Raw genomic sequence first — 26,359 nt, 5'->3', positions numbered from 1 at the left:
GGGGGCTAAAACACCAGAAGCCCCTGGCAAGGACCACACGAGAGCCAGGGGAATGGAGAAGGACAAGGCAATGCCAGGGACCACCAACCCACCTCCCAGGAGGAGGAACTGGCCTCCAGCTCCTCCCCTGGGCTCTCGCTTCGTGCCCGTGGTTGTCCACCCTGGGGGCCGCCCCCTCAGCTCCTTCCAGTTCGTTTTCTACCGCCCTGAGTGGTCCAACTCGCTGGCCCCGTTCTGCACCATGCAGAAACCTTTCTGTGGCTTCCAATTCCGCGAGGACACCGAGCACGGCCGGCGCCGCTGCGACCTGGAGAGCTCCAGCCCCTCCAAGTGGAGATCCTTCCACCACCCAAAACCATAGCTGGGAGCAGCCCAGCCAGCCCATAAAGCCCTGGAACAGCAGCTGTGTCACTTCAGTGTCCCATCAGTGCCAGCACCGGGCTCAGGGGAGGGTGGGGAGGCTCTGCTGCTGCTCCCCAGGAAAATATGCAGAGTGGATTTTGCTGTAAAACCCCGTCCAGCTCGTCCTGTCCCTGGCTGCCCACTGCTCTGGGTGCCCCAGCACAGGGCACAGAGCGAGCCCAGCTCTCCTGGCTCAGCACAGGCTGGGCTGGGGCTCAGAGCATCACTGCAGGTTCACCTTGCACAACGGGGGCCTGGTGGGGAGTGCAGAATTAGCACATCCAATTAGTGCTCCTCAGCTTAATTCCTTTTCCATAAGTGTTTTATGATTGTGTAATGCTGCTTTTTTTAGCAGAGCTATTCCTAAGTTACTGCGATGCAGAAGCAATACTGGGCTCTATTACTTGTTAGATAACTGCAGTTATTAGATTTAAACTTTGTGTTATGGATATAAACTGTGTGTTTGGATATAAACTGTGTGTTAGGGATGAACAGACCCTGCAGTCACAACCATTCACTTCCAGCTGAGGACCTGGCCCATGATGCTTTCTGAGGATATTTTATTCCTGAGTACTTCTCAGAGTGCTGAGTGTCAAAGTGAAAACAACATTTGATTTGGTTGTATTTACATGGAGAAATTTTCATGGTAATCCATCATCAGTGAAACCTGAAGCTGCATTTAACTCCCCTGGTGTGAGCTGGGTTTGTAATGCAGCAGCCAGGACACAGTGCTGGGCTGAGCAGAACGTGGGACAATTTTGATGAAAACCCACTCAGTTACCAGGACAAGACTGGACACGGGGCCCTGGGGGGAGAGGGCCCTTCCCCTTCCTGCTGTCTGCAATTAAAGCACTTAAACCTTTACCATTCAAAGAAATTATGTTTCTATATTTGTCTCCCCACACCAAATTTACCCTCCTGGTCTCTTCCAGGAGCTGGCACTTCCCCCTCCCCGAATTCCAGGCTCTAGAGCCCCTCTGGAATCCTCTGGCAGAGTGAGAGGTGAAGGGAGAGCAAAAAGCAGTAACAGCACAGAAGATTCTGAGTGGTTTTCTTTCATTCTTCTTACTCTGGTTCTGGTGCAAAAGTTGTTGCTCATGTGACACCAGCTCCCCCCTCCCAAAAGGATAAATGAAGTGGATTAAGAGATTAGCTCATCACAGAGAAAATTCCACCCTTCTAATCTCCTGCTGGGCCTGTAATCTGCAAGACTTCCCCATTTTACCTCTTTTCTATTTTCACCCTGAACTCTTAATGCCTGGCAGGACCCCACCACCCCCACTCCAGCCCCATTGGCTGGGGAGGGATTTACTGGGTGCTTAAATGTCACCTTCCCCTCCAAAGGGAGTTTTGTGCTTTTGGGTTTTCCCCGGGAAGAGGAGTCTCCATCACCCCTGGGATCTGTACAGCACCAGGCACTTTGGGTTTCCCTGATGACCCCTGGACTTTGAAGGCAAGAAGGAGAGTGAGATTTTTTTTTTCCCCCTCAATTTCCCAAAGCCTCAGTTTTTGGCTGCAAAGGGACCAGCACTTGGTGTGGAGATGGGGAACATGGATGGGAAAACCGTGGAGGAGCTGAGCACCACCGAGTGCCACCAGTGGTACAAGAAGTTCATGACAGAGTGTCCTTCTGGCCAGCTCACCCTCTACGAGTTCAAACAGTTTTTTGGCTTGAAAAACCTGAGTCCTTCAGCGAACAAATACGTTGAGCAAATGTTTGAGACCTTTGACTTTAATAAGGTAAATATTCCCCTGGGCTGGGGCCGGGTGGGTGTGAGGGACAAACTGCTCTGAGTGTCACAGCCTGATTTCCTGTGGCCTCATAAATTGTAGAATCACTTCTGGAAGGTGAAACATGTCAGCAAAAACTCTTCACCCACTGCCTGCTCTGCAAGGACACAGAGACTTCTCCCAGAACTGATATTTTCCTTTTATAACAGTGGGGTTTTATCTGGCAGTCTTTGATTCCTTTAAAATGAAGTGTCCTTTAATCCTTAAACACTGGATGTTGTGGCAGTGAGGACAAGGGCTGCATTCATGCAGGACAGTCAGGGCTGCTGGCATTGTTTGAAACTGTAAATGGGTTGCACTGGGATGGATTTTATTCCATGGAATAAGGAGCTCCCTGGAGAGGTTTTGCAGCCCAGGCTGTGGCTGTGCTGGACCCCAGAGCAGGGATTTGGGAATGCAGTCCCAGAGCAGATATTTGGGAATAGATATTTGGGAATGCTGCTCCCCAGCTCAGGGAAGTGCCAGGGAAGCAGATGGATGCTGTGTCCCCAACAGGAAACTGCATCTCCTCTGCTTGCAAATGACCTGAAATTGCCCCTCCTGGGAGATGAGGAATCTATTTTATGGCAACCCAAAGGGCTTAGTGGCATTAATCCCATTGACAAAAATGCAAATCAAGCCCTAAATCCTTCAGGTGTTTGGTTTGTGCCTTGGCCTTTCCCCGTGTTTGAACGCATGCCTGAGAAGGGAATTGATGCACAGGAAATCCTGCTGGGGATGGGGCTTAGCAGCTATTTGTACCTAATCTGGCTCCTGCAGCAGTGGGATAAAGCAGATGATCCCTCTGGAACCGCGGGGCGTGCCTGTGTTCATTGACAAAGCCCTGGCTCATGCTCTGCCCTGGGCAGTGGGAATCATGGAATCATGGAGGCTGGAAAGGGCCCCTAAGATCAGTGAACCCAGCTCTGCCAGCTTCACCGAGGAGCTGTGTCCCCACTGCCACTTCCACACGGCTCTGAGCGCTGCCAGGGGAGTGCCACAAACCACAGCAAGCAAAGCAAGCACCACGGGAACGCTCTGTGGTGGGCAGGAGGCATTTTAACAACATTCTGGAAGCATCTTGGGCAGTGTGTGGGGGCAGCTTGGTGCCCTGTGAGCTCCTGCCAGCAGCTTTGCAGCGCTGCCACCACCTCAAACACCACGGTGTGAGCTGGGGTGGGCAAACACCCAGAGGAAAGTCAAAGATAAAAGTGTTTGTGGAGCAGGTACAGAAATGGCGCAGGCACAGAGAAACACCTCCCCAGCCCCAGATGTCAGCAGTGCTGGGGTGACCCCTGAATTCACTCCTCTCCTGGAAATGAGACCCCCTGGCAGGAGAAAGGAGCTGCAGGTGTGTGCAGGCAGGATGAGGCTGGGTAATTTATCGGGGTTCATCTGCATAAACCTCTCTGACCTCTGAATTCCCACTGCTTTGGGCTGGTAATTAATGCCTGGCATGTTAATTCCCTGAGCACAGGCCAGCTCTCAGTGCCCAGGCCAGATTCACCCACCCAGTCCCTGCCTTCCCAACAGGTAACAGCCCAAGGCTGGACTTGATGATCCTGGAGGCCTTTCCCAGCCTTAATGATTTTATAATTCTATGATTCTACAACATTTCTGCACAGATTAAGGTGGAACCTTGGCTTTAACCACTGCACTCCACCAGCCTCTGGTCTCAGGTGGGGGCACCAGTTCCAGGGGGGGCCTTCCAAAAGTGACCCAGAAAATCCCTGACTCTCTGCCTTTAACCTCACCTGAGCTTCTCACCTTCTGCTTTTAGGATGGCTACATAGATTTTATGGAATATGTGGCAGCTCTGAGCCTGGTGCTGAAGGGGAAGGTGGATCAGAAGCTGAGGTGGTATTTCAAGCTCTATGACGTGGATGGGAACGGCTGCATCGACCGGGCTGAGCTGCTCAACATCATCAAAGTGAGTGGGCTCAGCTCTTCCCCTCCTGCCACCATGGGCACTGCGTGCAGGGAGCAGGAACTTCCAGCACAGTGAATTCCATTCCATAGTGCCCAGACCTGCTGCCAGTCCTCCCTCTGCCTCCCACACCCCTCGGACACCCAGCAGCCCCTCGTCCTTTCCTGGCAGGTTGTTTAACCCTGTTCACTGAAACTGGGGCTGAGATAAGCACTTGAATTTAATCTAAGGGTTTTCAGAGGTGAATGGCTTCTGGCTTATCCCAGCATGCCCACTAAATCTTGTAAAGCATTGCTTGCCTTTTTAGGTGATTTTAATCCCCAGATTTTTAGACAAGACTTATTCCTTTCAAAGCCTAACTGCCTGAAAACAAGCTTTAGCCCTGAAAAAGAGTTTGGCCTTTCGTGTCTGGTCATTTGGCCACTTGTGATGGACACACAAAGCTTCAGAGCCCTCAGTGATTGCCTGTGCCCCTCGTTCCCCCCAGGCCATCCGATCCATCAACCGCTGCAACGAGAAGATGACGGCGGAGGAGTTCACGGACATGGTGTTCAACAAAATCGATATCAATGGAGATGGTGAGGCCTCCCCTGGGCACTGCCACGGCTCCTGCCTTCCCCCTTCCTGCCCTGCAGCTGCCACAGCAGCTCCTGCTGCTGCGAGTCCCAAAACACCGGGATGGGCAGAGCTGGCAGAGGGTGACCCTGTGACCCATCCCCAGAGGGGACCCTGCCCACAGCCCCTCCTGGGCTGGGCTTTGGGGCACAGTGCACAGAGCTGGGAGCCCAGAGTCAGTGCTGGGAGCCCAATATCAGAGCTGAGACCCCAATTCCTGTGCTGAGAACTCAGTTTTACTGCTGAGACCCCAATTCCAGTGCTGGAAGCCCAATGTCAGTGCTGGGAGCCCAGTGTCAGTGCTGGGAGCCCAGTTCCTGTGCTGAGACCCCAATTCCCGTACTGGGAGCCCAATTCCCGTGCTGGGAGCCCAGTGTCAGTGCTGGGAGCCCAATGTCAGTGCTGGGAGCCCAGTGTCAGAGCTGAGAGCCCAATGTCAGAGCTGAGACCCCAATTCCTGTGCTGAGAACTCAGTTTTACTGCTGAGACCCCAATTCCCGTGCTGGGAGCCCAGTTGCAGTGCTGGGAGCCCAGCTGCAGGCTCTGTGCCGATCCTGGGGGCAGCAGCGTGGCGAGGAGCGAGGCTGGGCATTGACAGAGCGTTGTGGACGTGCCCTGCAGGTGAGCTGTCCCTGGAGGAGTTCATGGAGGGCGTGCAGAAGGACGAGATGCTGCTGGACATCCTGACCCGCAGCCTGGACCTGACCCACATCGTGAGGCTGATCCAGAACGACGGCAAGAACCCGCACGAGGGGGGGCAGGACGCCCAGGACGCCCAGTAGCTCCCAGGACACTTTCCTGTGGCCTCCCCCTGGCACTGTCACCTCGGGCTGGGCTGTGGGGCTGCGGTCCCACTGACAGACAGACAAACAGACAGACAGACACTGTCCTCCAGCCCAGGGACCGGGCTGTGCCCGAGCAGCAATGGGAGAGGCCCCAGCAAGGAGGGAGTGCAGAGCTGGGCTCGTCCCACACACACCTGGGGTCTCTGGACAATGCTGAGCTCACAGAGGGGACAGCCGGTGCTGCCTGGGCAGGGGAGCAGCAGAGCCCGTGCAGGGCACCCCAAAATTCCCACCGAGGCCGTGGCCAACACCCCCTCAGCGGGGTCCAGCCCCGGGGATGCCCAGGACTTGGCCCCGGTGAGAGGGGTCCTGGAAAATCAAATCCAATCCTTCTCCTTCCATTTGTATTTCCAGAGCAAATGATCAGTTCTGGTCACTCCTTCATTCGTTATCGTTTGGTCACCAGTGATTAGTGATAATGTGAGTTAAAATATTAATGAGCTAGAAAATGGGAGGGGTGAATGCAGTGGCTTTTCTTTGTTTAAAAGCGTTAAAAACATCGAATGGTGCCTTTTTTTAAACAACCCCCTGGACTGGAAGGAAATGTTTCTCCCTGAAGCATCTGGAAGGAAGGAAGGGCTTCCAGATAAGCAGAATCAGCAGTGCAATAACCTGAGAGGGAGAAGCGTTGTTCCTGAATGTTTTAGCTCCTGGAGAAGGAGCACCAGGAGGTTTTGACCCCCGTGTCTGTGCGGGCTTTGGAGGGGGGAGCTGCCACAGAGGGGTGAGACTCAGCTCAGAGCGCCCACGGGTACCTGAGGATTCCTGCCCTGAATCCTCCGGGTGGGATCAGGGCAGTGCCCGTGGAGCTCAGGGCTCCTTTCTGCAGCCCCTGGGCATCGGGGCAGGGCTGCCAGGACCCCGAGGAGGGCTCAGGGGCGGTCTCACCCCAAACAGCTGCTGCAGGGAGGTTCCTCACCCACAGGAGCAGTCCCAGGTGTGATGAGGCAACACAGGACACCAGGAAGGATTCCTTGCCCAGCTGAGTTTTGTTATTTAGCACTGGGTGTTTGCAATTCATAATCAGCTTCCTGACCGTTTTCCTGTGTGTCTTTTTCATTTGACAGAGTTTTACCTGGAAGCTTTTGCACTTCCAGTCCTGCAGTGACCTAATAAAGATGTTTTACAATATTATTTCAGGTCATGATTTTCTCTCTTCCAATCAATCCTCCTGTTTCCAGCAGGACAGATTTAGTGGCTCACACAAGGACAGAAACAGCTGCTCTGGGGTTGTTCTTGGGCTCACAAACCACAGCACCCTGGACAGGAGCCCTCGATGGGGCAGCTTGTCCGCTCACTGCACCTGCAGCTGCAACCCCTCATTAGAGGAGGGCTGAGCTCTTTACTCACAGTGTCACTGTCCTTGCAGCAAAACCAACTCCCCCTCAGGTGACCAGCACAAAACTCTGAGCCTTTGGCTCTGCATCAGCACGAGGAGGGAGCTGAGCCCACCTTGGGCTTTCTGAGCCCCTCCCTGGGCACAGACACCGTCAGTCACACCCGAGCCTCCCCCAGCCTCTCCTCTGCACCCAAAGAGCGGCTTTGACCTGCCAGGTTTCTATTTATAAAGCCGAAGTTAAAAGGGCTGTCCCTGTCCCCATCCCTGAGCCTGTCCCATCCCATTATCCCATCATCCCATCCCATTATCCCATCCCCTTATCCCATCATCCCATCCCATTATCCCATCCCATTATCCCATCATCCCATCCCATTATCCCATTATCCCATCCCATTATCCCATCCCGGATTTTTGGCACCGCTCCGGTTCCCCCCGCGCTCCCGCCGTGTCCGCCCGTCCCGCAGCGCCCTCTGCGGGCCGCGCCGGGATCGGCCCCGGCACCCCAAACACGAGAGAGGATCCCCCAAAACAGCCCCGAGACCCCAAACACGAGAGGGGATCCCCAAAACGGCCCCGAGACCCCAAACACGAGAGGGGATCCCCGAAACAGCCCCGGGACCCCAAACACGAGAGGATCCCCAAAACAGCCCCGGGACCCCAAACACGAGAGGGGATCCCCGAAACAGCTCCGGGACCCCAAACACGAGAGGATCCCCAAAACAGCCCCGGGACCCCAAACACGAGAGAGGATCCCCGAAACAGCCCCGGGACCCCAAACCTGAGCGAATCCCCAAAACAGCCCCGGGACGCCAAACCCAAGGGAATCCCCTAAGGCACTGATCCCACAGGCACAGAAAACCACACAAACCCTTCCCAAGGCCCCTTTTCTGCAGGTTTTGGGTGATCCCACCACGCCCCTCAGAACCCAGAACATCCTCAGGTGTAGGATTTTCACCAGTGATGCACTCCAGGCACTTTCTAAGCTTCTGAGGTGCACTTAAGTTTGAAGAAAAAAAAGAAGGGAAAGGAAAGGAGAAGGAAGGAAAGGAAAAGGAAGGACAGCAAGGAAAGAAAGAAAAGGAAAGAAAGGAAGGAATGGCAGGTGGAAAGGAAAGGAAAGGAAAGGAAAGGAAAGGAAAGGAAAGGAAAGGAAAGGAAAGGAAAGGAAAGGAAAGGAAAGGAAAGGAATTGAATTTTGCCATGGCAGAGCTGGGCACAGGTGCTGTAAGGAAAGCCCTGGGAGCACAGGCAGTGCCTGCAGTGACCAGCGCGGGGCTGAGGAGGTCACTCTGCCTTTCCACAGGACATTTGCCAAGGGAAGCTGCCCAAAGGTGCTTCGGGAATGATCTGGACACAAGCCCGACCCCCGGGCAGCCCAAGGCTCAGCTGCAGGGCTGAGCCCAGAGCTGCTGCAGGGATCCTCTCTCCTCCTCAGCCCTCCTTTCCTCTGCCCAGCGCCTTCTCCAGGGATGCATCTCCCAGAGCATTTTAGGATGTGATGTGGCTCCTGTTCCCTCTTCCCTTCAACAACAGCCCCAGCCCCAGCTTTCCACCCTCATCACTCCCCCTTCGGTGCTGCAGGGGCATCAAGCACAGAGCAGATGGTAGCCCAGAAAAGTCCCGTGGCATTTGCCTTTTCCAAGCCAGCCTGGTTCCCAGTTTAGAGCAGAAAGCAATCGGATCAGGCAAATCCAATTCTGGGCCGTAAGTCTGGAAAATGGATTATGCAAAATGCCTGACATCAAGAGGCTGCTGAGAATGTTGGGGTTTGGGAGGAGATCAAGGTGTTTATAGCCCGGGCCTTAAAATAGCCCTCAGGCCAAAGCACCTCGCGATTCCCTGACCAAAGATTACACCTTTGATAAGAGGAACCGTTTTCCATGGGATCTGCCAGCTCTGACACAAACACATCCCCTGCACCTCCATCCCACCTGTGCCAGGCCACAGAGCCCCCCTGAGCCCTCAGGGCTCCTGATCCAGCCCTGGCAGGGTCACAGTGGGGACATCTGACTGCACCAGCCAGCTCACTTCATCCTCACTCTTTCAAGTTCCATTGAGAAACATTGTTTGTTTTTTTTTTAATTACACCCTCACGGTTTTTGCTGTCAGCACAAGGAAGTTGAGCAGAAGAGGCTCCTTCCCTACTCTGCCTCTGCAACAGCATCGTCATCTCTGCCTTATCTCTGTCCTACCCAGCTGTTCCACCAGCTCCTCCCCTAAATTCAATATATCACACTCACAGGCTGCAGTTTCAGTCAGATACTCAGGTGCTTACACAGGTCTTCACCTAATTAGCAAACAAATACTAAGAAACAAAGGTTTTTAATAAATATTTCTTTATTCAATTCGTGTTTTACAAAACTTCTGCCAACATCTGTACAAGTGCTCACCAGGGGAGGGCTGCTGGCCCGGGGGACCCCAAACAGCCCCTGCAGAGCCTGGGTGAGCAGAATTGGAGAATTTGAAGCATTTCAGTGAACCAGTCAAATGCAATTCTATGAACTAAAGGCCTCTCTAAATCCGTGCAAGGAGAGCAGGGTGTGTTACCTCGGTTGAGATGCTGAAAAGCAAAGAATTCTCAGAGATTTTTGTATCCTACAATGAAAACATTTTTTTTTCACAAGCTGGAAGATCAATACAAGTGAACATTTTCATCCAGGCTCTCAAGTCAGAAGTCAGATTTTTCTTTCAGATCTTGGGCTGATAAACTATTGACTAGAGAGAGCTTTGAGCAGCAGAAAGCACAGGTCTAATCAGCTCTGATAAGTCAGCACAGCACAAACTGCTCAGTATTTACAGAGAACTCATAGAAAGGCTATTTCAGAGTGGAAATATAGCACTGATTGTGTCTAATCCTGAACACTTCCCCATGGAATTTAAACACTGGGTAAACTGACAAGACCACAAACCAGCAAACTAATCAGCTAAATGACAGTTACTACAGTCCTAATTAAAGGCCACAAAAAAGGGGTTGTAAATCTTTTCATTGGTATGACCTGGCCCACTGATCCCATGGGAAAATGAAAATGGAACAGACAAACTCATGTTGTTTTTTTCTTGTAAATGAACCAGTAAATCCAATAGAGGTGAACCAAAATACTGATTCAACCCCAATTTTTTCCCACATACATCTATGTAGAAACATGGATTAGAACAGCAGCTTGTGTAAATTTTGTATCTGTAGTCTGGGGCTAAATTAAGTCCAGTGTAAAACCACTGTACTGGAATTTTTGTCACTTTTTCCACTTTTCAAGGCCGGTTTGGGCAGGGCTTGGAGCAACCTGATGTGGCATGGTTGGAAATGGAGGAGTTTCAAGATTCCTCCCAACCCCAACCATCCAGGATTTATGATTGTGTGGCCCTGCCCGTGGAGCAGCACAAATCCTCTCATTGCAGGGACACTTCCAAGCAAAACTCTGCTCTTCCCCCATCTCTGCTCCCACACTAAACTTTTCCCAGTGCAGTGGAAATCCTGGAGCTCCCTGAGCCCATCCACTGTTCCCAGGGCAGCAGGAGCTGTTCCAGAGCGATGGTTCTGTAGGAACCAGGGGCTCAGAGGGAGCAGAGCCCCAGCCGAGCTGCTGTGAGAGTTTGGAGCCAGCACTCACAGCCCCCGGGCAGGAGGAGCAGCCCCTGGTGCCCAGGAGGGAGAGGAAGGAGCTGCTGCTCCTCCTGCCCAGCCCTCACCTCGCTTCCCTCAGCTCTGTGTGCTGGCCTGGCCTCTGCTCTGATCCAGTTCTCGTTCCTGGTGGTTGTGTTGGTGTGCAGGAAGGCGACAGGAGCAGCAGCAAAGGCTGCAGAGCACACACACAGAGCCCTGCACGTCCAGCACCTGCCAGAGCACCTGTGCTGGGCTGGGCAGCTGCAACTGTGCAGCAACGAGCCATGCACTGCTCAGCACCACTGCCTGCATCCCTCACCCCCCAGGCCTGCTCAGGATCTGCTGCAGGAAGCCACAAAAGGTTTGTTCCTTGGGGTGTAACCAAAAAGCAGAGCTGGCAAACACAGCATTGTGTACACAGCAGGACTTATTCATGGGCCAGAAATAGTCCCTGGGTACCAGCAGTGCTCAGCACGTGGGTTTTACATCGACACACGGCTCCTTAAACCACTCCAGGGTTCGTCTGGATGCTGAGATCGAATTAAAAATGGAAAGTCACTACCAGGCTAGAGGAAGGGTCACACTTGGGAGTCAGCATCAGGATTTCAGCTGTGTCAAACCCGAATTCTCTCAGAACAAAGCACTCTTTCTCCTCTGCTCAGAGATCCATCCCCCGGGGTTCACATCCATTTGCAACATCTTCATCACCCACTTGTCCTTCCTGGCTCCATCAATGAACTCGTCGAGAGACAGCTGCCCTGTGGGTGAGAGCAGGGGACACGGATGGGCAGAAGGCAGAGATAAGAGAGCAGGAGGAGGCAGGGAGCAATTCCGTGTGTCAGATAACGTCAATCCCACACCATCTCCCGGACCCTCCCCAGCGCTGCCGGGCCGGGGGCTGTGACCCAGCCCAACGGGAGCCTCCAGGTGCTGCGGGGGCTCACCAGGCTCCTCCAGGACCGGGGCCAGGCAGGTCCTGCAAGTCCCAGTCTGACTGGAACCCGTGTCTTTACTCAGCTCTTTGTGCTGGGACTGGGACCTGCCCTCTGGCTGCCGGGGATGGGATCTGAGTGACATCAAAATCCAGCCCGAGCAGTGACTCCTCGGTATTTCACATTAAAATAACAACGAGAAAGGTTCCACCCTGCTCCACCAGCACACTTTTGGCTCAGTGGAACAGAGCAGAACCGAACCCAGCTGTCCATTGTGAGTGATCTCTGCACAGCCAGGATCAAAGCTCAGCTCAGGGGAGCTCCCAGCAGCCTGAGCCATCCAGCACTCACCATCCCCGTTCTCATCCACCAGCTGAAATATCCTCTCCACCACCTCCTCTGGTGTCAGCAGTGGGGTCCTCTCCTCCACGTCTGACCAGCACACCTTCTTCAGCCTGTAGATAGACTGAAAGGGGCCCACAAATTATTATGGAAAATGAAAAGCTGTGAACTCCATTATATGCCATCACTGTGAAGGTCTTTTTCAAAGGGTAGGATTTAAGTTTTCTGGAAGGATCTGCCCCTCAACAGCCTCAGATCTGGGATGGAACCTCTGACCTTCTCCCTACACTCACTGCACATTAATCACCTCATTTGCTCTGTGAAGCTGCTGCCCTCCTGTTCTCCTTACACATATTGGTCAGACCTCAGGGTTCCTTTGCAAAGAACAAAGCCAGAGTTTCACAGATGGGAAAAATGAAAAGCCTTGAGAGTGATTTTTTGCTCACATCCAAAGCCAGGCCCATCTGGACTAGCCCAGCCCTCTCTCTGGGGAAGTTGTGTCCAGGCTGCAGATCAAGCCTGGCTTAGCAATAATTTTGACCCACAGCTTCTGCTCCCCTTTGCCACAGGAAAGGGTCAGACTTTATCTACCCCTCCCGTGGCACCACCTTTGTTACCTTTACTGCTTAGGCTGAAGGGTTTTGTCTAAAGTCTTCCCAGAGAGAGGATTAGCAGCGGCCTCACAGTTCTGGGCAATTCTTGGCTGACCTCAAAGCTGTGATGAACGTGGCCCACACAGGCTGCCCTGCTTTCCCAGCTGCTGCTGCAGGTGACCAGCTGCTCACCTTCCCAGCCAGAAGGCTCTGCTGCCCACGGGGACAATTCCTGCACTCCCTGAGATGCTCAGGTGGGGGTTAAACCTGGTTTTCAGCCTCCTGAGCACTGCTGGGCAGGGAACAGCCCCTGTGGTGCTGCAGCACAGCCACCAGGATATTGTACCTCAGGTAAGAGCACAGGTACCTGTGCCTGGCTGTCTGCTCAGCCCCACGGTCCTGCAGGTTGGAAAAGCCCTTCAGGATCAACCCAACCATTCCCCCAGCACTGCCAAGGCCACCCCTAGCCCCTGTCCCCAAGTGTCACATCTACACAGCTTTTATATCCCTGCAGGGCTGGAGGTGCTGCTGTCAGGGCTGGACAGAAATTTTTCCTAATAATCATCTAAACCTCCCCTGGTGCAACTCGAGGTGATTTTCCTTTGTTCTGTCTCTTGGGAGAAGAGAGCAGCTCCCACCTTGCCAATCAAAGCCCAGAATCACTGAGAGGTCTCTTCTCCACTTCCACACAGTCTGGGTAAATCCAACACAGCAGAAACCCAGACAGGCACCAGTACCAAGGGATTTGGGCACTCATTGGTACCTCTGAGGGCATTCTCACCAACCACCCTCCTCCCCAGCCAGCAGAGGCTGAAAGGACAGGCAGAGCAGAGCTCTGGGATCTCACAGTGGGCACAGCAGAGCCCTCAGACCCCAGCGGGCTCCAAACCCTCCCACCAAGCTCAGGCATTTTCACTTCACCACCATCCACAGCAGCTTTGAAACCTGATTATCACAACCCCCAAACACCTCATAACATTGCCAAAGAGCAGGGATTGCTTCCAAAAGGGATTGGGCAATGCCCACTTACCTCAACGATTTCCAGCAGCTCAGGTTTATCGATGCAGCCATTCCCATCCTTGTCATACACTTTGAACGTCCACCTCAGCTTGTGCTCCAGTTTTCCTCGTAAAACCAGATTCAAGGCAGCTACATATTCCAGAAAATCAATGGTGTTATCCTGTGGCAACAGAGAAGCAGCAGCTGGATGACACTTGGCTGGGTGGGAGGTTGATAGAAAAGAGCTTTAGAGATTCCAGGAAGCCTGGGTTAAATCTGTCAGGAGGATAATGCACGGGGCAGGTGCTTGTTTGGCACTTTAGGGAAGGTTTGCAGCAGTTCAGGACAGCAGCAGGCACAGCCACACCCCTGGGCACCCCTGGGCTCCTCCTCCCCCATCCTTAAAAACAGTCTGTCCTGTAGGGAAAATCCAATAAATCAGGAATGGGACATCTCCTGTGCACGGTTTGCTCTGCTACCTCTTCTCCACAGCTTTCACAGTGGAATTCGGGACCTGAATCTTTCATTTCTCGCAGGAATTTGGGTTTTTACAGCTTGGAATTCTGAGACAAGCCCGACCTGCCCAAATCTTCCACGGCCTCTAAAATCCTTCCCCCCAAACTGACTTTTGCTGCCTCTTCAATGAGATCCCGACTCTATTTTCCAAGGGAGCTTAAGGGAGATGAGTTGATCAGAGATGAACAACCTGAATCCCCTTTTTCCTGTATTGATACAAGGAGCAAACATGCCCACAGCTGGAATATGATCAAAAGCTTCAGGAAAAGAATAATTGAACCATCCTGAGGAGCCAAAGCATCCCAGGCTGGTGGTGGCAGCAGGGCAGGGTGTGCAGGAGCTGGCACTGAAACACAAACCCCACTTTCCCCAGGTGGCAAAGGGAATCAAAACCAGAATGTCTGAATTGTTCAGCATTCAGCAAAGCTAAAATCGATATTTTATTACAAAGGTATTTTATTACAAACCACCTGCTCGTACTCGGTACAGACTCTTCCTCCAACACAGAACAAGCCTGAGTAGGATTTGCCTGTGCTGTAATTTCCCCCCTCTCTCAACAGAGAAATATTTTTGCCATGTGGGAGCCTTGGCTATCTGAGGGTCTCCAAGTGTGACTGCCTAATTTTCAACTTTTTAATCCACCCTTAGTCCCTTAAGGGGGACACTCTGACTTTAATTTAGGTAGAGATTTGAGGAGATAAATCCAGGGCAGCCTGTGCCCTTCTCCTGCCCTCACAGGTCACTCACCCAAACACCTCCCCACTGCAGAAATCAGATTTGGAAATTATGGCACAAATAACTGTACAACCTGCTCAGCACTCACCCCGTTCTTGTCAAAAGCCCTGAACATGTTCTCCACGTACTCTTCTGCTTCCTGGTTGTCCTGGACCCCAAAGAAACGCTTGAACTCGTGCATGAAGAGGGTCCCACTGGGACATTCCACCACGAATTTCTTGTACCATTCCTGCAGCTCTGCAACATCAATCTCTCCTTGCTCCCCTTCAGCATTGGTGAACTGCTGTCCCATTTTCCTCCGGAATGCAGGATCAAAAAGAGAAGGAAAAGAAGAAAAACCCTGCCCAAGCCTTTTGTTCTTTTTCTTCTCGCTGTCTTGTGCCTTTCTCTGATGCTTGTGCTGTTCCTTGCTCTGTCACCTTCGCTTTTTTGTGCTTTATTTTCTCGTTCCTCGTCCCCTGCCCAGCTCGTGGCAGCTCCGTGTGCTCCCCAGGAGATCTCAGAGTGGCTCCTGTGCCCCAGAGCACTGAGCACTGGGCACGGATAAAAATAACTAAAGATCATTAGGAGATTCCCACCCATGAGCCCCAGAGACCTTCAGATGTTCTGAGCTGTGCCCTATTTAGGAGAGAACTCCAGGGGCTCAGGGTCTTTCTGCTCATTAATACCTCCCTGTCAAAGAATTTGGGAGCAGAGGTTCCCTGTGCACACCACACACAGCCCCATTCTCTGTTCTCTACAGTTTTCTAGGGGACAAAAGGGATTATAGGGGAAGGAACATTAATCTTTGCAATGCTGGCTTGTTTTACCTGCCTGTGGGGTTTGCTCAGTGCTTCAGTGAGATGGGGCATAGGAAAAACAACAACTACAGAGAGGAAATCCTGAGAAAACAAATATTTCCATTAAAAAAAAAAACAGCTGATGGATTAAATTAACTGAATGCCTACTGTAGGTTGCGAGACAATTAGTGAAAGCCCCTAGATATATTCATGTTCCCTCTTATTGTCACATCTCCACCTTAAAGCTTTACACTAAAACCAGCAGGAATTGTTTATTTCCATCTTTTTAGAGCATATTCTCCTTATTCCCTTCCCCTCTTTGTGTCCGTGGAAATTCTCCTGCTTTCCCCCTTCCCCCTGATTTATTGCTTTGATTACAGACACAAAGTGCAGCTCTTCCCTCTTTCTGTTCAGCACCACTCACAGCCACAGCCCAACCCCTCCTCTCAGCACACACGGAGCCCTTTCCTCTTCCTGAGGAGCCACCAGCTTTTCTGCACACCAAAACAGTTGTTCTGAACCCAATCAGTATCTGTGCCACTGGAAAGAATGACCTGAGCTATAAATGTGCCCAAGCCAGCCCAATATCTTCATTAAGAGGATTGGAGCAGCATTAATAGGAAACCATAGATTCTCTTATCCTAATTCCAAGGCCCAGATGATTTAAGCTGCTCGTTTTTTGGAACTTTTTTTTGGTGCTGGTCATTCCTTTTTCGTGCAGCACAGCTGGGGAGTTTGGGATGTGCTGGGGTGAAGCCTCTCCACCATTTTGTGCTGCTCTCCTGCACGGAGCTGCCTGCTGGAATGTGAGTGCTGAGAGCACACAGCAAGACTCCACATGCCCAGGACATTGTCTTGACTCATTGCATAATTTTGTTTTGCCTTATGGGAACTTGGTGATCTGTTCCCAGGAGAGAAAATGGTTCCTTTTTGTTTTGATGACTGCAATCTTCTCCAGCTGGGAACAAAGGGCTGCAAGAGACCTGGAGTACAAAGCCCAGCTGCTGCTGTTGCAGGTATCATGACATACAATCGTGTTGATAAAATAGCGATATTAATTTGGCACTGAAATAAAGGAAATCCCATAGCTCCTGGCATGAGAATTCCTCTGCACATCCTCTGTGTGCTCTGCAGACTGCACTGAAAGAGCTGCTCAGCCAGCACGATGTCACTTCATACGGGCCAGTTTATCAGCCAAAAGATCACTTGATTAAAAAAAACCCAAAAAACAACTATGCAGATAGAGGTAAATATAGGTAGAGAAAAGTAAAAATAAAAAGAATCATTTCTAGAAAACACTACAGGGCAGAGGTTGGTGCTGTTTGTCTGCCTGAAGGAGCAGGATCAACGCTCTGTGTGTTGTGTCAGAGTGAACACTTTGGATGATCAGTTCCAGGTAACATCTGATTGCAGTCCTGCCTAATGAGTTATCCCTGCATTATCACCTCTCCAGCTCCAGAGCTGCGGAGTTTCCCAGCCAGCAGCATGGAAAAAGACAGTTTATTTCCTGTCAGCTGCTCCCCCAGCGTGCTGCCACACGCTTCAGCACAGCCTGCTAGAAACTCACGAGGGAAAAGAAAAAAAAAAAAACCAAACCAAACCCTGCAGAGGGCTGGGAAGACTCGTTTGTTTGGCATCTGTGTCGGTGCTGGGAAGCAGCAGAGGCAGTGGCAGAGGCAGAGGCAGTGGCAGTGGGTGGCACAGCTGGCAGAGGGGACCAGCTGCAGGGACACTGCAGGCAGGGCTGGACCCTTCTCCCAGGCTGGAGCTCCCAAACTTTGCCACATTGCTCCATTATTTTAAAATCCCCCAGCCCTGGCCTGCCCCAGGACCTCTCCTGCATCTCCAGTGTCCTTCCAGTGGGCCTGGGAAGGGCAAAACCCATCCCGGGCAGCTCCAGCACTGCACAGAGCCAAGGCAGCAGGAGTGGGAGCAGCACCGCTGGTGGCTCCTTCCACAGCTGCCCAGAATTCCCAAACACAGCCAGCCCAAAGCATCCTTAAATTTGGCCAGGCAGGAGGGAGGCGTGGACAGCAGGAATGCAGGGAGGATGAACGCGGCTTTTGTGCTGACCCATCAGAGGAGAGATCAAAGATCCTTCAAAGCCTGGCCTGGAGTTCAGCCCAATATCTCCCTGTGTCTCTTCCCAGCTGCTCCCAAAATTGTCCCACCACTGCATGCTTTGACACAGCAGGAATAACGAGGGTGTTTAATTCCAGGAGCAGCTGTCCCCTGATTTACACATCAGGAATGGTCTGGTACCACTAAGGAAACCCATCTCACCCAACACAGAGCACTGACACGTCTTGTCTTCTGCTTACTGCCAGAAAGATTTTCTTATGTGCTGACAAACTCCTGCATGTTTCCTCTGCGTGGAATTCCATGCTGAATGAAGCCTGAAATATTTAGCTTGCACTTGGCATCCAGCAAGGCAAAGTTCCCCAGAAAAATGGTGAATTGTTTTGTCTCTGCGTGAAGATCTCCGAGATTTTATCTAGTTCCAAACTCTTGGCTGGGGACTGAGCTGTGGGTGTAAGTGAGCCTTCCCAAAGTCAGGGTTCAGCATTTTCCACAGTGTTCACGGTGAGAAGGAGAAGGGAAATTCCCATTTTTTTTTTCTAGTTCATTGAAACTGAATAGTGAAGTGTTGTATGATCCTTGAAACCAAGATTCACCACTGAGTCACGGTTCTCCACCTACGAGGAAAATAAATAAGACGCGAGGCTGGAGGGCAGGAGACTGCAGAGGAACCAGGGAGAAGCTGCTGAGCCCCTTCCCAGGGGTAGGTGTGAGCCCAGAGCAGGCATGGAGGCAGGGGAGAGGGACGATTTTCTGCTTTTCGGAGAAAAAACTGTGTGCCTGACAGAGCTTTAATCAGAGCTGACTTCAGGGTTTGGCTTCATCCTGTGCTATCAGGGATGGATATGGATTTGGATGGATGGATGTAGGACAAGAGCAAATGTACTTAGGCTGTGCTAGGGGAGGTTTCGATTGGATATTTGGGAGAATTTCTTCACTGAAAGGACGGACAAGCATTGGAACAGGCTGCCCCTGGAAGTGTTCAAAACCCTGTGGAAGTGGTGCCAAGGGGCACGGTTTAGTGGTGGGCACGGCAGTGCTGGGTTAATGTTTGGACTCGATGGTCTCAGAGGTATTTTCCAGCCTTAATTATGCTGTGATTCTATGACTCAGCTGAATATGCCTTGAACTGCAAAAAAGCCTAGGAACTTAATGTTTTCTTCCCAAAATATTCCATTTAAAAGGCAAAGATATCCCGCTTAAAAGCGAACTTCCTTTCCTAAATACTCCATTTACCAGGGAAGGAAAAAAAAAATCCCGTTTGGAAGTTTCCTAAATATTCCATTTGACAGGAAAAGGGCCGCGGGAGAAGGGCGGGGCTGGGGGGGGTGACCCACCGTGCGGGGTTCGGGGGATACCTGCGGGGTTCGGGTGGGGATGTTCGGGGGATACCTGAGGGGTTTTGGGGATACCTGCGGGGTTTGGGGGGGATGTGCGGGGCGGGGCGGGCGGCGCGGCTGCGCCGAGAGCACCTGGGCAGGTGAGGGGCGGGGAGGGGCAGCCGAAGGAGGCGGGACAGGGGCAGGTGAGGCGGGGCAGGTGAGGCCAGGCGGGGCGGGCGCTGCGTGAGCGCGGCCGCCGCTGCCCGAGCGCCGCTGCCCCACGCGCGGGCCCCGCGGGGCGGCCCCGAGCCCCCGCGGGACGGACCCGCCCCAGCCCCACGGACGGACGGACGGACGGACGGACAGACGGACAGACAGCTGGGGTGAGCTGTGCGGGGATCGGACCGCACCGGCCCCGGAGCCGCCCGGGCCGGGATCCGCCGGGCGCGGCCCCGTCCCGCGTGGGGCTCGGGGCGGTGCCGGTTCGGGAGCGGGGCCGGGACCGGGGCCGGTGCCGGGGCTCGGGACGCTCCGTGCGGGGCTCCGGGGGCTGCAGAGCCCCGGCCCCGGTGCGGGGGCGCCGTGCGGGTCCGGCAGGGCAGAGCCCGCTGGAAATGCGAATTTAGCGCTCCTTCCCTTCGGCTCCTCGGGCTGCGCTGGGCTGGCCCCGGGCTACGCCTTTCAGGGAGGTGTAAAGCGAGGCCTAAAGTTAAGGCAAGGTTGGTGTTTTCCCCCACCCCCGTCACCAGCTGCAGTTTGCGGATCGCAGCTGTTCCACCCCAAAACCCCGCACTCGGTGTAACAACTCGTGCCCGTTCCAGTTTCGGGGGCTGCTTGGCTGTGATGGGGGCTGAGGTGACCAGATTGGGGTGCGCGGACTGGGAATTCAAAGAGTTAATGGTGTTCGGGTGTGCTGGGGGCAGGAGATGCACCTGGAGATCTCTGAAATTTGGGAGCCCCAGGTTCCCGGTGCATGGAGGTGATCCAGCGTCAGATGGAAATTCAGCCTGTTTCTCTGGGGGAAGGTTTGCCTTTGAAAACATGAATACAGGACCACGAAATCCAGGATAATGAAGTCAAACAAAGGTAACAAGGAAGCAGCAGAGTCTGTGGGTTCGCAGCAGTGAACCCCGAGAAGACCCTCCCATCTTCAGAGGCTTTACTGGATGAGGTGGAGCAGGAACACTGAATATATTTGGGTCTCCAGGCAGGGAGTGAAAGCATCTGTGCAGCAAAGCTGAGCTGGACTTCAGGACGGTTTTCCTGGTTCTCCGTGTGCTCTTGGAGCTGAGCAGGGCCCCGGGTGCCAGCACAGCTGAGCGGGGCTGTCCCTGACCTTGGTCACTCCCCTGCAGCCCTCCGGGGAGTGCTGCCGGCTGGCTGCTCCTTCCTGAGTTTGTTCTCGTTGGGCTGAATGTCTCCAAGGAGAAATACTAATAATTAGGGTACAGGGAGTAATTACATCATTGACCAGAGATGCATTATAGCAGCACAGGGATGTGCTAATTATCCCTACACACCACCCAAACTGAGTGGGAATGAAGGGAACTGGGTAGTCCCGGGCTTTGTGCACTGAGGAGCCTCGAGAGGGGCCAAGCCTGGCTTGGCAGAGCCCTGAATGTGCACAGACATTCCCCAGGAGTCTGGCATCGGTGGAACCCACCGGATCGAAGTTGAAGGTTGTAAGAGGCTGACTCACCGTCTGAGCCCAGCAATGGGATTCAAGTTGATTTGCTCTTAGTTATTGTGTCAACAAGTCATTGGTGATAAAAGGCCATAAAGCATTGTAGTGTGGAGCACTGACAGACGCTGTCTGTGGGCACAGGGACAATCCCAGGCAGCACCCACCTTGTGACCCTGCTCCTCTGCTGTGAGAGGGACACAGATCTCCTGTTCTGGCTCTTTGGATTTACTCCGTGTCTTGCAAACTGTGTGTGCACAGCACACGTTATTAGCAAGGACTTCTAAAGTTAAGTGTAAAATAGATGGTGGAAACCAGCGCCACTAAGGATTCTTCCAAGTGTCACTTTTTTCCCTTTTCAAGAGTAATCAGTGCCTGATTTTGGTCTCAATTCTAAGTCCAGGATTAGTCTGGACTTCGTGTCTTTGCAAACATGCTTCTGAAGGTTTAATTCTGACAGCATTTTCAACATGGAGAACCAACACGGCAGAGTTCGAGGAGCATTAAAACAATTTTGATGATTGCTTCCTGATCCTTTGCAGCTCCTGGGAAAACAGTCTGGTAATGTGCCCACACATTTTCAAACTATTATTTAAAGATGGTTTGCAGTTGAAGCTGAACATTTTCTTTGCAGAAAAGATAAACAGATAAACTGAGTTGTGTTTGGATTAATTTTGTGTGAGCGCTTGCATCTGAATGGGATCTGCAGGTATTTGAACAAATAAAACCTGTTCCTAGACTAGTTCTTGGATAGGATTTTTTTAATCTTCTCCATCTCTGCTACCAGACACATTTTGCAACTCCTCCAGCAATATTCAGGGCTAATGGCAAAGGTTTTACTTGTCCTGTAACTGCTTTATTACTGGGAATATTTGTAATTTCTCACCTCTGTTTCAGGATTTACAAATGAATAGGGGAGATGCATCTTCCCCTCCCAAAATCTAAAGATACTGAATGTTGCCTCTTCTTAGAGAGGGACACGCGTTAATTTTGTTTGTTTGGCTTTGTTCTACACAAGGAAAATATTGTTGGCTGGCTGCAGTTGTATGAGCAACACAGGGCTACTTAACGAAAACATTAAGTAAACAGCACTCGATTTTTAGCAGCAGTGCAGGCAGACCTGCAGTTCATGTCCCTCTGGATAAACATCCTGGTTATTACAGGTCAGTGCTGTTTGCCAATGATTATGCTGCATTCAGGGCTTTCATGGAAAAGTCATAAAATGACTTTTAGAGTCTGTGTCTGTGGTAAAACAGCCCCTGTGCCTCAGCCTGGCCCCTGCACCTTCCTCCTCCTCGGTGTGAGTGTGCCAGGACTGAAGGAGCAGAGATCACATCAGCTCCCTCTCCAAGGCTTTGTGTGTGCAGGCTTTGGGAACTCTGCTGCCTGTTCTTGCTGTGGCTTGTTCGTGGCTTTACCTCCTGCTCAGGGTGTGCAGCCCAGCTCTGCTCACAGCTCCCCTCCGTGTGCTGGCTGAGCTCTGGAACACTGAACGTGAGCTCCTGTCCCAGTAACAGTTCTGGGCTCTGCTCAGGGCCGTGTGTGGGACTGCTCCTGGCAGAGGAGCCACCCAGCTCCATCTGCATTGGCGGTTTCAGGGTGCAGCGCTATAAAAATAACACAGGGACACAGCACAGGGCCCTTTCTCATTGAATTAATTCAGTTTGCTTGAAGCAAATGAGGCTCAGGTAACCTGTAGCCGTGGCTCTGCTGTCCCCCTTGCAGACCATGGCCCTCCACCCGCGGAGGGTGCGCCTGAAGCCGTGGCTGGTGGCCCAGGTGGACAGTGGCATGTACCCCGGGCTCATCTGGCTGAACCGCGAGGCCAAGCGCTTCCAGATCCCCTGGAAACACGCGACCCGGCACAGCCCCCAGCACGAGGAGGAGAACACCATCTTCAAGGTGAGGCAGGAGCTCTGAAAGGGAGACAAAGGGCTGGATTGTTGGCCCCGGAGCTGGACAGGCATCTCGGGAACTGTCTGCAGGCACATTTTATTTATCTGACCTCAGAAAAGCCGCTCTGTGCACCTGGATGCCAAGCTTGGCACGGCCTGAGGTGGTGCCGAGTTCTTTAACCCTTTCCCACCACCCCAGGCCGGGTGCTGTGTGATCCATGGTCTCGGGAAGATCATTGCTGTTGGCTTCATCTGCTCGGGCTGGGATGCGGTCACTGGCTTGTTCTTGGCAGCAAACCATGAGATGCTGTTACATAAGTCTTAAGAGGTCCACCACAAGCTCATCACAAGCACTCATCGCTGCTGTCCCTAATATTCTTATCCCAAGGGATTCCCTGTAACTCCCTGCACTCCTCTGAGGAATTTCTGACCTCTGTCTTGAAGGGATCTTGGACCAATAATCAGATTTTGGGGTGAGAGAGGGAGAGGCCAGTCGGATGTCTGTGGCTGTCCTTCCACTCCATTTTAACCAAGTCCATTCCTCCTGCACAGGCTCCCTGTCAAAAATGACTTCTGGTGTTGAATCCAAGACCCACAAAAACCCAGAATTGTGAACATTCTTTTGGAATTTGGATTTCTGTCTTTTTTCCTCTACTTTCTTGTAATGGGCAAAACTGTTAAAGAGGGAATTTCCTTTTTTATTTTGTTATCATGAGAGCTCTAATTAAGACTTCTGCAAGAGAAGGATTTTACAGTGGATTTGTTTGGAAGTTTGATTTCTGATAAAAGCTGCTCTGTGAGGAGGGCTGGACTGAGCTGGCTGTACTTTGTCCCCAGGCATGGGCCGTGGAAACAGGAAAGTACCAGGAAGGAGTGGATGAGCCCGACCCTGCAAAGTGGAAAGCCCAGCTCCGATGTGCACTTAACAAGAGCCGGGAGTTTAATTTGATGTACGATGGCACCAAGGAGGTGCCCATGAACCCCATTAAAATTTATGAAGTGTGCGACATCCCGCAGTCGCAGGGATCAATCATTAATCCAGGTGAGGGCCTTGCTGACAGGGCTGGCTCCTGGGCAGGCGTTGGGCCAAGGCAGCTCCTTCCCTCTCTGCATTAACTCTCCAGCTGCCCATGTGCAGCAGGAGCAGCTCCCAGGTGAAGCCTGTTCTTAAACTAAAAGGATTTTGGACCATGCTCTAAGCCTAAAATTAATAAAGCTGCACACAGTTGTATGCTTTCCTGCTAAACAGTCTAATATTGGTAATGCTGTCTTACTTCATCCATATTTTAACTTTCGTTTCCTAGAATTATAAATGAAACTGAAATTAGCATGTTGTATGCATCAGATTTATCCTTTTTTACTAAAATTTGAAAAATACACACATTAATATCCAATATGAAGATGATATTTTTTCAGGGTTTCATGCTGATCATCCACCCACAAGAATGTGATTGTTTGCAGGTTCCACTGGCTCAGCTCCGTGGGATGAAAAGGATAATGATCTTGATGATGAAGAGGAGGAAGAACTGAATCAATCTCAGCATGTCCCAATTCAAGAGACATTTCCATTTCTTAATATCAATGGTTGGTGGCACAGACTAATGTATTAGTGAAGGTATTTGTTTGTAAATTGCCGCATGCTTGAAATGAAATCTTGATTTATTCAAGAGTTTGTTGCCTTGTTGCAGATTCTCCGATGGCTCCAGCCAGTGCAGAAAACTGCAGCCCTGAAACTGTGTGGCCAAAGAACGAACCTCTGGATATGGAAATGCCCCCAACGGCGCTGCAGCACGACTTCTTCAGCAGCCCCGAGCTCTGGATCAGCTCCCTGCCAAGTACGTGCGTGGGCTTGTAGCAGTGCTGCTGCTTTTGTACTTTAAAGCCCCACAGAGAATAGTGTTTGGCTTCTTTTTTTTTTTTTTTTTTTTTTTTCTTTTTGGCTGTTTGGGGGTGAGTGAGGAGAACTTGTGTAGTTTAAATAGAACTGTGTGTGGTTTAAACATCCCTGTGAGGGCAGTGGGGCTTGCGTGGTGTCCCTGCTGCTGCTCCAGGGAAAGCCTCACTGACGATTTCTCTCTCAGTGACAGACCTGGAAATCAAGTTTGAGTATCGAGGGAAGGAAACCGGACCCACGACGACCGTGAGCAACCCGCAGGGCTGCAGACTTTTCTATGGAGAGCTGGGTCCCATGCCAGACCAGGAGGAGCTCTTTGGGCCCATCAGTTTGGAGCAGGTCAAGTTTCCAGGGACGGAGCAGATCACCAATGAAAGGCAGAAGATCTTCACGAGTCGGCTGCTGGATGTTATGGACAGGGGACTGATCCTGGAGGTCAGCGGCCACGCCATCTACGCCGTGAGGCTCTGCCAGTGCAAGGTGTACTGGTCTGGGCCCTGTGCCCCCTCCTCCACCACCCCAAATCTCATTGAGAGGCAGAAGAAGGTCAAGCTCTTCTGTCTGGAAACGTTCCTGAGCGGTAGGTAACTTCTGCTTCTGGCACACTGGTCGTGGCACTGTTGGAAAGGGTGCTCTGCACTGGGGCTCTGCATGCACCAGGTGTGGAGAGAGGGTCAGGGTCACTGCTGCCCTCACTTGAGGGGAGCTTGGAGAGGCAGGAAAAAGGCACTGTACACTCATTTAATGCTCTGAGGGCCTTGCTTTTAAAGAAAGCACTTCACGTGCAAGGAGTGAGCTGTAATTGTGTGAGAGGTGGCAGAGGACAGTGTGCAGGTAAAACCTGAGGTGATGCAATGAGGTGGGATGTCATGGGTGTTTCCAGCCCAAAGAGGACAGCCCTGCAGCACTCTGCTTTTCCTCCTAGAGCTGATTGCCCATCAGAAGGGACAAATTGAGAAACAGCCACCATACGAGATCTACTTCTGTTTTGGAGAAGAGTGGCCCGATGGAAAACCCAGGGAGAGGAAGCTGATCGTGGTGCAGGTAGGGCTCTGGGGTGACATGTGCCAGTCTTGTTGGGTTTGGGATCAATTCCCATGGATGCTGAGACCTGTTCTTTTCTGATGTGGCTTCTGGAAAACCAGGAAAACTCCAGAAAGACTGGTGGGTTGGGAGAGCAAATACAAATGTGACATGTGCTGAATAGAACTGGACAGGACAGGGGTTCCCGCAGAGCAACAGGGATATTTATTCCACGTGCCTTTAGGCTAAAAAAGGGGATTTCTTTAACAGGTCATCCCCGTTGTGGCCCGGATGATCTACGAGATGTTCTCCGGGGACTTCACGCGCTCCTTCGACAGCGGCAGCGTGCGGCTGCAGATCTCCACGCCCGACATCAAGGACAACATCGTGGCACACCTGAAGCAGCTGTACCGGCTGCTGCAGAACCACCAGGAGGGCTGGCCCATGCAGGCCCCTGCCATGCACATGGCACAGCCCCTCCCAGCACAGTGACCCACCTCGGCTTCCACCGGGGCTCCTTCGTTGTACATATACAGAAGTGTTTCTTAACCAGTACCTTGCCTCAGTCTGAATAAATAAAATCTGTAAATCTCGTCATCTGATTCCACAATTTCAGCAGTCTGTGGTGCTTTTGTTTTGGAAGTGGCTCAAAACAGAGGGGGTTACGGGAATACTTTTCACTCCTTCACCCTTTTCACTTGTTTGCTTAAGCAACCCCTCTGTATAAATCAGATTTTTCAATTCTGTAAAATTTTTAATCTGCTATTAATACAATGTATATAAACAGTTGATCATTAGAGGAGGAGAAAGAAAATAATCTGTGCTCTATTAAATCTGCCTGGACAATATCACCTTGTGTAATTTTGTTCTCTTTAATGGGGTGTAGCAGCAACCACGAACGCTGATACTCCTTACAGTGTAGAGTTTTTTAAATAGGGAAGCGTATACACAGGCATTGTAAATGTGTCTGTAACAGAACGGGGTTGGAAGGGACCTGTGGAGCTCCAGGAGTCTCCAAGCCTGAGCACTCAGTGATGGTTCAGAGCTGTCAGCAGCTCCAGCACGGCTCC

At 51.9% G+C, this 26,359-nt stretch overlaps 3 protein-coding genes across 3 annotated transcripts; 2 read left to right on the top strand and 1 right to left on the bottom strand.

Annotated features, from left to right (window-relative positions):
* The first annotated feature begins 1,944 nt into the window (after positions 1-1,944).
* GUCA1A (guanylate cyclase activator 1A) lies at positions 1,945-5,496 on the top strand. The gene is made up of 4 exons (XM_014892335.2): positions 1,945-2,142; positions 3,953-4,102; positions 4,587-4,677; positions 5,336-5,496. The coding sequence occupies exons 1-4, from the start codon at positions 1,945-1,947 to the stop codon at positions 5,494-5,496; spliced, it is 600 nt and encodes a 199-aa protein (XP_014747821.2).
* A 5,468-nt stretch (positions 5,497-10,964) lies between these two features.
* GUCA1B (guanylate cyclase activator 1B) lies at positions 10,965-14,908 on the bottom strand. The gene is made up of 4 exons (XM_014892340.2): positions 14,705-14,908; positions 13,397-13,546; positions 11,783-11,897; positions 10,965-11,257 (listed from the first exon to the last, which is right to left on the bottom strand). Exons 1-4 carry the CDS (start codon positions 14,906-14,908, stop codon positions 11,130-11,132), a joined length of 597 nt encoding a protein of 198 aa, XP_014747826.1. The 3' UTR covers positions 10,965-11,129.
* A 4,163-nt stretch (positions 14,909-19,071) lies between these two features.
* Positions 19,072-26,137, top strand: IRF6 (interferon regulatory factor 6). The gene is made up of 8 exons (XM_014892354.2): positions 19,072-19,179; positions 22,203-22,379; positions 23,210-23,414; positions 23,834-23,956; positions 24,061-24,207; positions 24,454-24,846; positions 25,192-25,310; positions 25,560-26,137. The coding sequence occupies exons 2-8, from the start codon at positions 22,206-22,208 to the stop codon at positions 25,779-25,781; spliced, it is 1,383 nt and encodes a 460-aa protein (XP_014747840.1). The 5' UTR covers positions 19,072-19,179; positions 22,203-22,205; the 3' UTR covers positions 25,782-26,137.
* Positions 26,138-26,359: the final 222 nt, after the last annotated feature.

This window comes from Sturnus vulgaris, chromosome 29 (genome assembly GCF_052056855.1).
Source record: "Sturnus vulgaris isolate bStuVul1 chromosome 29, bStuVul1.hap1, whole genome shotgun sequence".
NCBI classification, from domain to species: Eukaryota; Metazoa; Chordata; class Aves; order Passeriformes; family Sturnidae; genus Sturnus; species Sturnus vulgaris.
This window is presented reverse-complemented; position numbering and strand designations above follow the sequence as displayed.

What these genes read in the sequence shown, in the direction of transcription:
- GUCA1B (XM_014892340.2), bottom strand. Translation starts at nt 14,908, where the DNA reads ATGGGACAGCAGTTCACCAATGCTGAAGGGGAGCAAGGAGAGATTGAT. An exon ending in AGCTGCTGGAAATCGTTGAG is followed by an intron (nt 11,898 to 13,396) that starts GTAAGTGGGCAT and finishes GGCCCCTTTCAG; the next exon opens with TCTATCTACAGGCTGAAGAA. An exon ending in GGTGGATGAGAACGGGGATG is followed by an intron (nt 11,258 to 11,782) that starts GTGAGTGCTGGA and finishes TCTCACCCACAG; the next exon opens with GGCAGCTGTCTCTCGACGAG.
- GUCA1A (XM_014892335.2), top strand. Translation starts at nt 1,945, where the DNA reads ATGGGGAACATGGATGGGAAAACCGTGGAGGAGCTGAGCACCACCGAG. An exon ending in AGACCTTTGACTTTAATAAG is followed by an intron (nt 2,143 to 3,952) that starts GTAAATATTCCC and finishes TTCTGCTTTTAG; the next exon opens with GATGGCTACATAGATTTTAT. An exon ending in AGCTGCTCAACATCATCAAA is followed by an intron (nt 4,103 to 4,586) that starts GTGAGTGGGCTC and finishes CGTTCCCCCCAG; the next exon opens with GCCATCCGATCCATCAACCG.
- IRF6 (XM_014892354.2), top strand. Translation starts at nt 22,206, where the DNA reads ATGGCCCTCCACCCGCGGAGGGTGCGCCTGAAGCCGTGGCTGGTGGCC. An exon ending in AGGAGAACACCATCTTCAAG is followed by an intron (nt 22,380 to 23,209) that starts GTGAGGCAGGAG and finishes CTTTGTCCCCAG; the next exon opens with GCATGGGCCGTGGAAACAGG. An exon ending in TCTGGAAACGTTCCTGAGCG is followed by an intron (nt 24,847 to 25,191) that starts GTAGGTAACTTC and finishes TTTTCCTCCTAG; the next exon opens with AGCTGATTGCCCATCAGAAG.